Source organism: Myotis daubentonii, chromosome 16 (assembly GCF_963259705.1).
Source record: "Myotis daubentonii chromosome 16, mMyoDau2.1, whole genome shotgun sequence".
Taxonomy (NCBI): Eukaryota; Metazoa; Chordata; class Mammalia; order Chiroptera; family Vespertilionidae; genus Myotis; species Myotis daubentonii.
In genome coordinates, this window is record NC_081855.1 from 55,914,838 (window position 1) to 55,924,878 (window position 10,041).

Consider the following 10,041-nt stretch of genomic DNA (forward strand, 5'->3'; position numbering starts at 1 on the left):
CCGCCAGCCAGGGCCCTCCGGGTGGAAGCTCCCAGCCTCTGCCTCACGGGTCTCCTCCCTCCTCCCCGCCAGGGGACCTGAAGCTGTGGGCACCCCTGAGCCGAAGGCACTCCTCGGGTTCTCACGCAGAAACACCTGACCTCGAATGCATGAACCAGAAGAAAAACCCACCTGGCGAGATGGCTGGTGACACCGGCCACCCAGAAAGAAGCAGGCGTGAGCCGCGGCCCCGGCCTGCAGGCGTCTCTTCACTCACACTCTCCTCTAGAAAACATTGGCTGTTTGGCCAGAAGACAACCTATCGGTGGAGAGACCTTCAATCTTTAAGACAAAAATTAAGTGAAGGAAATAAGTGACTACAACTGGTCAAAATCTGACCCAAACCCGTCAGGACGAGCAAATGGGAAAAACGTAAACCACTGGATTTGACAAAGGCCGGAGAAAGAGCTCATCGCAGTTCCGTAAGGAAACCGCCAGCCATAGGCGCCGCCAGGCCCCCGCACGAACAGGCCCAGAAGCCTCTGCAGCCCAGCTGGTCACCACCAGCTCTGATGAGGGGCCATTCTGTGCCCACTGGACTGCTTTTGCGAAAGCTTTCAGATGCTCATCCTCATCCTCAGCACTGGCACGCCTGCAATGACCAGCATGTCCCCGGCACCGCTACGAACGGGGGACTGGGACAGACAGCCTGGGGGAGCCATGTGTGTGGAGAATGTGTACGCCCTCTGGCGCTGCTGTCACCCTGGAAGTCTCCCTTACAGACCACGGGACGTCTAACGGGAACCCTATGTTCCAGATGTTCTGAGAAAGCCCTGACTCCACAGAGCTGTGTTCTTTTCCATAAAAGCAAGTCCTTAAGTGTGTAAGCAAACTGGAGGCCCGCGGCAGTCATCAGTATCAGAGAGACAGACAGCGGTCTGGCTGGGCTCAGACCCACAGAAAAGGTCTCGTTGGGCTTGGAGCGAAGCACTGAGGGCGAGCCCGGGCTCCCCGCGCGCCAGCTCTGCCCGGGCTCCCCGCGTGCCAGCTCTGCCCGGGCTCCTCTCCTCACGCTGTTCCCCTCACTCAGCAGCAGGTGCCCGGGCCGCAGGCTCCTCTCCCGCAGACAGGGGCCCTGCCGTGGCCCAGAGGCCGCCCTGCTGGGTCTCCTCTCCACCCCACGCGGAAGCGTGGCTCCTGCAGGCAGCTCTCCTCGTGGTGCCGACGGGGACATGGCGGAAGCTAATAAAACGCGGGTGGGCGCCGTGCGGGAGAAGTAACGGCCGGGACCGACGTTACACTGAGTGGCCCTGCCAGCCTCTCCCGCACATCCGGTCCGAGAGCGGCGGGCACCGCACGGGCCACCTCAGGAGCCGCGCATCCCGGGGTGGGAGCCTGTGGGACCCCAGGGAAGCCGAGGGCCCCCACGCTCACAGGAACCTTCAGGCTCAACTTCCCCGGGTTCGGAGCAGCTCGAGCTGCGGGCTGAACGCCTCCGCTCAAGTTCAGAGGCACCAGAGGAACTGAGTCACTGGGCCTCGCCCTGGGCAGGGTACCCACCAAAGCGAAACACCTCTTCCTTTTGTGAGTGGCTGCAGGAAGTACAGGCCTAGCGAGGAGGCGTCAGAAAGGATCTGAGGGGATGGAGACCAGTCACGGGCAACATGAACATCTTTCTTAAAATGTCCGTCGAGCTCTTAGAAAATCACGAATTCCCTATTTTTTTAAAAAAAAGCTTTAAAGTGACTTGTTTAACCTTCCCCTCCCCCACACATCTTCATACTAGAGCGTGTCACACCAGGTGTGTCTGTGGGACCCCTCACCTGTGCAGCGAGCCCTGCCTGGACAGCTCGCCACTCAGGGGCATCCACGCAGAAGGGCTTCGGAACCCAGGGGGGCGTCCCGGATCCACGCACTGCCCACGCACAGGCGTCCAGCCTTCCTGTTCGCTGCTATTTTCTTTAATTGACCGGGGCCACTCCACTCTAAGACGCACCCTTTCTTCAGCATATTACAAATGGGTTATGTCCTAAAGTTTTTCCGACCCAGTGGCAGCCAGGAAATCGTAACCCATTTCCCCCCAAAACTATGTTAAAACAGTGGCTGTGTCCCAGGTACGAGGGAGTGTGGGGCGGGGCAGCTGATGGGTTCGTGAGGCCGCGGCGGGCATTTCCTGGTGAAATGTGGGATCTGTAGCTGTCATCTCTCAAAGTGAATTCCCTGTGACACCCAGGAGGGAAACGGGCAGTTCTGGAAACTCGGGCCAACCTCAAAGAACTCAGAATCTTCCTCTTCGCACGATCACCTTACACGACGAGGTGCTTTCTGTGGGGTGAGCCTATGGTGGGGATCCTCTTTCATTCAACCTTCCTGGTTCTTTCGAAATGCCAAACAGATGCATAAAGAAGAACAACCCTTTCCCCATCTTTACGTGTGGTCAGTAGAATAACAGTCCCCAAAGATGTCCAGGTCCGAAGCCCAGAACCTATGGCTATGTCGCCCGACCTGGCAAAAGGGGATGACCATTGTGTGGTTCCGGCTGGGGGCCCGCACGCAGGGTTATCCAGGCGGGTCCAATGTAACCCCAACAGAGAGGCAGCCATCAGGGAGGAAGGAGACCATGCTGCCTGCTGCCTACCTGCTGGCTTTGAAGGCGGGAGGGGGCCACCAGCCCAGGAACATGGGCCGCCTCTAGAAGCTGCGAAAGGAAGCAGACGGGCGTTGCCCTAGAACCGCCAGAAAGGAACTCAGCCCGAAAACACCTTGAGGTTCGCCCGTGAGCACACATGGACCTGCTAAGATAATGGATGGACACGAATGGATGTTGTCTCGCGCCACCACGTCTGTGCTGCTGTTGCAGCCGCCATGGGAAACGAACGCACCCTGCTTCCCCGCACCCTCCTAAGCACAGATTCAAGCCAGGCCTGGTGGCAAGGCAGTCACCGACTAAAAGCGACCCAACCAACCGCTTCCTGCCTGGCCAGGAGGTAGGAACTCCAGGAGAGGGGAGAACGCCTGGCAGGGCACTGGGTCTGGGAGAGATTAATGGCCAGAGAAGGTAGAGAAAATAGATCCTCCCCACTCCCCCCCTCAAAAATAACCCACAAAATACTAGAGAGAAGTCGGAAGGGGAAAAAATCCTTTGGAACCAGCCAGAGCAGTGGTTCTCCACCTTCTGGCCCTTTAATTACAGTTCCTCATGTTGTGACCCAACCATAAAATTATTTTCGTTGCTACTTCATAACTGTCATGTTGCTACTGTTGTGAATCGTCATGTAAATATCTGATATGCAGGATGGTCTTAGGCGACCCCTGTGAAAGGGTCCTTTGACCGCCAAAGGGGTCGCGACCCACAGGTTGAGAACTGCTGAGCCAGAGGGTTTTTTGTGGGGTTTTGTTTTGTTTTTTCAATCACAGAGAAAAGCACACACAGCTTTGACTCGGAAGGTAACTAGGGGACATCTGATCTGATGGGCGCCCGACCCACGCGGGCCAGGACCTGCGGCCGGGCCCGGGTCCCCAGAGCTGCTGGCCCCTGGCGGTGGCGGCGGCTCGGGGTCCAGCTGCAGGTCCTAAACCCACCTCCTGGCCAGTCCAGTTCCTCAGTGACTTTCTGGGCAACAAGCAGGAAGCCTGCGCTCGCCCCGGAGCCAGCGCCGCTCCGGTGGCCACATGAGCGTTTTCAATCCTGCGGCCTCGGCCTCACGGACACGATGCTCACCCCAAACCACCTTCCCAAACGCCCGCGTTTCCGGCTATTTGAGGGGGACACCCTGGCGCCGGCCAACGGACAGGCTCAGGGTAGCGGGAGGGAGCCGGGGCTCTGAAGTTTTCGCCAAGTTTCCGCTGTCTGGGTGCACACGCGACAATGCCAACTTGGGTCTCGGTCACCGCACCCTCGGGCGCCCCAGCCCGGCGTTTTGGGGTCAGTGGCTGATGGACCCGGTCCGCCCGGTCCGCGCTCATTCACCGGGACCGGCCGGGCAGCCAGGCGCCCAGGTCCCGCCCCGGCGGCACCCCGCTGCCCCGCGCCCCGGCCGCAGAGGCGTCCCGGGGACCCGTGCACTCCGGGCCGGTGTGCTGCTTCCTCCTCTTCCTTTCAGACAAAGACACGGACCGGGGAGCACAACTTCCAACGCCGGGGGCCGGAAACCCCGAGCGCGCAGCCGGGGGCGCCGGGCGCTCCGGGGCACCCGCAGGCCTGCGCGGGGCGGCAGCAGCCGGCGACTCAGACCCCGCGACCCGGCCCCTCCGGCCCTGCGACACCGGCGCCTCCCGGAGACCCGGGCGCCCTCCGCCTCCCTGCCCCCCGCGATTCCCGGCCGGTCCGGCCCCCGGAGTCGCGTCCGGCACCACCATTCCCGGGAAACGCGAGCCGCCAGAAGCGCCGCCGGGCCGGGGACAGGAGGAAGTGCGGGAGGGGGCGTCCGCCGGCCGGGCCGCTGGCCGTGGGCCGTACTGACCGTAGCTGTCGTCCTCCTCCATGGTGCCGGTGCCGGTGCCGGTGCCGACGCCGGGCTCCGCGCCCGGCTCGCTGCTCGCCCCTCGCGTCCTGCCGCGTCCGGCCCCGCTCGCCTCTGCCGGGCTCCCAGCCCCGCCCCCGGCCCGCGCCTCCCGCGGGGCGCCCCGCCCGCCGCCGCCCGCACCCCAGGCACGCGGCCACCTCCCGGCCCGCGCCTGCGCACGCGCGCCAAGGCCCCGCCCCCTCCCCGCGGCCCCGCCCTGCCGCGCCGCCGGCGCGCGCACTCCCCTCACCCCCAAGGACCCCGGCACGCGGCAGCCTCCTGGCAGGCGCTTGCGCACGCGCGCGCGCCCAGGCCCCGCCCCCGGGCCCGAAGCCCCGCCCTCCAACCCGCTTGGAAGCACACTCCGCGGCACGCGGCCGCTTCCTGGCCCGCGCCTGCGCCCGCGCGCCCGCCTGAGGCTCCGCCCTTTGGACCCGCCCCCTGAGCCCGAGGCCCCGCCCCCACCCTCGCGGGCCCAGCAGGGTTCGAGTGTCGCAAGGACAGCGCAGGATCTGGAGCTGGCGCACCCACCCAGGCCCGCAGCCCGCAGCCCGGCCGCCCACAGAGGCCCGAGGTCGTGTCCGGCCACTGAAGGGCAGGGTGGTCCTCGCTGACGCCAGCCATGCCGGCCAGGCTTGCCCAGGGAGGGCCCGGTCCTTGGCCCCAGGCCGCAGAGCGCTTGGGATTCATTTGAATCTTAGTGCAAGGACCCGGGTCACCAGTTGTCTGCCTTCATACTTACTGTTATTGTCTGAATTTACCTTATTTCCCAGCATTTCAGGATTTTAGTGACCCTGACTCACGGGGTTGCTGGGGGGGTGGGCTCAGCCCCGACCCTCGTCATGATCAAGGCCTCTTGGCGTTCCCCTCGGGGGATGTGGGCCCCGCTCCACGCCTATCCTTACTGGCCAACCCTGACACGTGCCCCCCCAGCACTTCTCCCTGGTTCTAGACAACAAAGACAAGTCACTAACTCTCGTGGGCAAATCACATGATGAGGAGTCCGCGCTTTCCTGCAGATCTGCTTGATTAGCTCTGACCTGGGCGAACCTCGCACCCCTGCACCTGCTTCCCACCCACGAAACGCAGCCTCTGCCTACAAGGCGCCGGCTTCCACGCAGAACTGATCTCCGATGGGACTGGTCCGCCGCCGTCTTCCCTGAGGCTTCTGCGCAGCTCATAGTATTCCAGCCGGGTGAGATAGCTTTTGACACAGCCTAAGGAACCCTACTCCTCGTCCTGTCGGGGTGCAGCTCCCGCCCAGCCTTCTTAATCCCATGAACTGACTTGCCCCAGCCTTTGGTGGACAACCTTGATGTCCTCTGAAGTCTAAGATGGTGTCTATTTTTATCCTCCTAAGATTGATTCTGGTGTATTTGCAAGTTTGATCTTCACTGATTTCATCAGATTTCAACATCTTGGCCTGTGGTCCTTCCGTTTTTTGTGTTTTTTTTTTTTTTAAATGTTTTTATTGATTTCCAAGAAAGGGAGAGAGAGACAAACATGGATAGGCTGCCTCCTGCATGCCCCCTACGGGGAATCCAGCTTGCAACCTGGGCATGTGCCTTGACCAGGAATCGAACCCGGGGGCCTCCTGGTGCATGGGACAGTGCTCAACCAAGTGAGCCACCCCAGCCCAGCTGTCCTTGCGTGGTTTTTTTTTTTTTAATTAAACATTTTATTTTATTTCTTTGTTAATCTTCACCTGAGGATATTTTTCTATTGTGTTTTTTTTTCTTTTAGTGAGAGTAGACAGGAGGGGGATAGACAGAGAAAGAAAAACATCCATGTGAGAGAGATGCATGTGCCCCACCCAACCAGGGTCAGGGATCGAGCCTGCAACTGGAGGTACCTGCCCTTGACCGGAATTGAAACCAGGACCCGTCAGTCCATGGGCTGACACTCTAGCCACTGAGCCACACTGGCCGGGCTGTCCTTGGGCAGCTTTGATGCTCTTAGAATTGCCCCACTTTGTCTGGGAGTCATCACAGTGGAGAGGCTCTCCCCAATGTTTACTACCCTCGGCCCGGGAGTCCCCGGAAGGCTCAAGGCATTCCTTAGCTGCTTTCTTCCCTGACCAGTATGAGGGTGTCCCCGGCCGGCCCTCAGAGCTCTTGCTCAATGACCAAAGCTCAGGAATGAAAGATAACATGGTGATTGTCACCATCTTCACTCCCAACTTGTTACCGGACTCCCAGACTGGGTGGACCAGGATAGGGAGGCATACTGGGGCGATGCTGATCACCTCCATGAGCAGGGAACCTGACTGGCTACACATTCCTGTAAGTACCATCGTTTCATTACCGCAGTGTTTTCAACCTGCAGGTCCCTCCTCCGCATGGTTGAGCGGCCAATCACTAGAAGACAGGATAAACAGACGAGAACCCCGCCCGCTCTCACCTGTAATAGGGCACCGCCCCCCCTGGGCGGGGTTACTCTGCATCCTGCCTGTGGGGCACGGCCAGGACATTCCATTCCTCACAATCCCCACCGGGAGCCCTCATCTCCCTAAGGCAGCTTTGGAGACAGGCCCAGAGGTCACAGGTTAGAGCCCTTAGGAGTTCCGGTCGGTGAGCTTCCTGGCTACCAGCCGTGGAGCCCGGAGAGACCTCAAAGGCGAGGCGGGTGCCCCAGGCTCCTGGAGGCCCCCTGGTGAGGATGGGAACTCACTGAGTGGAGGCTTCCGACCCAGACCCCACAGCCCCTGCCCCACCCCCTTCTCGGGCCTCACAGTGTCAGTTCAGAGAACCTTGAAAATGGGTCAGGCTCCCTGCGGGCCTCGCTGTGGTCTGTGGTTCAGAGGTCGATCCACCTATAACAACTTCGTTTTTTAAACTGGCGCCTCCCTTTCTTACATAATCTCAAGAATTAGAATTACGAAGGAAGTCTTTTAAGCAAAATCTATTTTTTTCCTGCGCTTAGTTTCCGGCAGAGTTTCACATTTCCTCAGGCCCCAGCTCAGGCCTCAGCAGGGCGCAGGTCGCTGTTCCACTTTCCTACAAGGGAGCACGCCCGGCCCTTGTGGCTCAGGGGTTGAGCATCCACCTATGAACCAGGAGGTCACGGTTAGATTCCTGGTCAGGGCACAAGCCCTGGTTGTGGGCTCGATCCCTGGTAGGGGGCATGCAAGAGGCAGCCAATCAATGACTCTCTCATCATCGATGTTTCTCTCTCCCTTCCTCTCTGAAATCAATAAAAACATGTTTTACATCAGCGGTTCTCAACCTGTGGGTCGCGACCCCCTTGGGGGTCGAATGACCCTTTCACAGGGGTCGCCTAAATACATCCTGCATATCAGATGTTTACATTATGATTCATAACAGTAGCAAAATTAGTTACGAAGTAGCAACAAAAATAATTTTATGGCTGGGGGTCACCACAACATGGGGAACTGTATTAAAGGGTCGCGGCGTGAGGAAGGTTGAGAACCGCTGCCTTAGAGATGATGCATCTACAAAGCGAGAAGGTTCCCAGTGAGAAGGGCAAGGACAGAGCAGTGTACAGAGTATTTCCACTGGTAATAGCAACCCCTGCGTGTAGTATACATAGGTGGCGAAAAAGGGGGTTCGATGGGAAATAACTTCGCAGGTGAGCTGATCATCCGTTCCTAACGGGGCAGGTCACGGTGGACAGTCACGCCCAGGCCGATAGCTCCTTTAGTGAAAGGTTTTAACAAAGCCTGGCCTGCTCTGGCCAGTGGCCCAGAGGTTAGAGCATTGGCCCACGCACCAAAGGGTCATGGGTTCGATTTCCGGTCAAGGGCACACCAGTTCGATCCCTGGTCCAGGTACATTTGTGAGGGAAATCGCTGTTTCTTTCTCACATCGATGTTTCTCTCCCTCTCCCTTCCTCTCTCCGGAATCAATGGGGGGAAAAAGAGAATTAAAACATAATAACAATAAAACAAAGGACTTGTTTTGTTGCCTTTCTCCTCTCCCATCAGGGCGAGGCAGGAGGTTCAGCTGCAGGGTCTGGTGAGGAAGGACCCCCCCCCCCCCCCCCCGCTCCCGCCATGAGCCCGTGTGCCCAGGGACAGGTGAGGGAGAGACGGGCTGAGGGTCCACGTGCCGCTGAGGCCACCAGAGCCTCAGGAAGCCCGATGTCCTCCAAGGCTCCCTTTCACCCAATTCCAAGCCTCTTCCTCGGGGGCCGGCGCTCCGCCAAGGCCGTGGCGGGGAAGAGGGGGCGGCGAGGGCTGACGGACGCCCCAGGATGCCTCCCGCTTCCCAGAGGAACGCCTGAGCCCACCTTCCCCACCTCTCACAACCTGAGGTCAAGGGGCGGGGGTGACTGTGACAGGGCAGGGCGGTGACCCTCCCGGAAGCCAGCCCCCGACCCTCCCAGCCCAGGGGCAGTGGGCCAGCCCGTGTTCAGACTGACGGACACTCATGCAGGCGGCCTCAATAAACCTGACAGAGACCTCTGCCTGACCCTGTCTGCAGGCTACGCCCGGGGCGGTGGCACAGGGGAAGGGCAAGGGAGGGCGCGCATCAGCCAGAGACCACAAGTGCACGCTCACGCGGCCGGGGCGGCATCGCCTTGCTTTGCAAGCCCCCAGGTTTGATTTTGTGAGCTGCAATTTCCTCCGCGCGTGGCACTGGGAATGTGTGTAATGGAACTTGATTGTAGCCAGCTGTCTCCAAGTTCCCCACCGCCCGGAGACAGCTGGCCACGCGCCCGTGGCGACAGAGGAGTGGGGTGAGGGGGAGAGGGAGGGCCGGGGCAGCAGAATTTCCAAGCGGTGACACTGATGGGGTTGGGGGGCATCTTCTGAGCAGAGTCCATGTTCCTTAAGCAGCTTTCCCTGGTCACAGACCCCTGGTCCCTGGGAGTGCTGGCCCTGCTGGGGACCTCGGCCGCTGGCCGCCAATGGGAGGCGTCTTAACTGTGGCCAGAAAACAGCAGAGAAAGACCTGCTTTCCCTTTCCCACCAGAGCTAGAGGCGCCGCCCCCACCAACTGCTCACCTGGACACAGAGGATCGTGGGCTCGGTCCCCAGCAGTGGGCTGCAGGAGGTGCTTCTCTCCCCCCCTTGTCTTCCTCTCTAAAAATCAATGATTAAAAATATTTTTAAAATGTTTTTTATTGATTTCAGAGAAAGGAGAGAAACATCGATAGCCAACCATTGATCGGCTGCCCCACTCTGGGGATTGAGCTTACAACCCGGGCGTGTGCCCTGACCAGGAATCGAAACATGACCTTAGGGTTGCTGCTCAACCACTAAGACACACTGGCTGGGCTAAAAAAAAAAAAAAATTAAAAAATTAAAAAATATATATACACATTTATTTTAAATATGTATTTTTTAAATGATCATCTCTTAATTTTTATTGATTTCAGAGAGGAAGGGAGGAGAGGTAGAAACATCAATGATGAGAGAGAATCATTGATTGGCTGCCTCCTGCATGCCCCACACTTCGCATGTGCCCTTGACCAGAATCAAACCCGGGACCTTTCAGTCCGCAGGCCAACGCTCTATCCATCGAGCCAAGCCAGCTAGGGCTAAAAATTATTTTTTTTTTTAAATCAAAGGAAAAGAAACAAGACATAGGCAAGA

General features: G+C 59.1%; 1 protein-coding gene across 1 annotated transcript in view; it reads right to left on the reverse strand.

Annotated features, from left to right (window-relative positions):
• CYTH1 (cytohesin 1) overlaps positions 1-4,607 on the reverse strand; it is a 51,158-nt gene extending 46,551 nt beyond the window's left edge. Inside the window, exon 1 of the mRNA XM_059671418.1 lies at positions 4,443-4,607. Within this exon, the coding sequence (XP_059527401.1) occupies positions 4,443-4,464 (22 nt within the window). The 5' untranslated portion in view covers positions 4,465-4,607. The remainder of the gene's footprint in view (positions 1-4,442) is intronic.
• Positions 4,608-10,041: the final 5,434 nt, after the last annotated feature.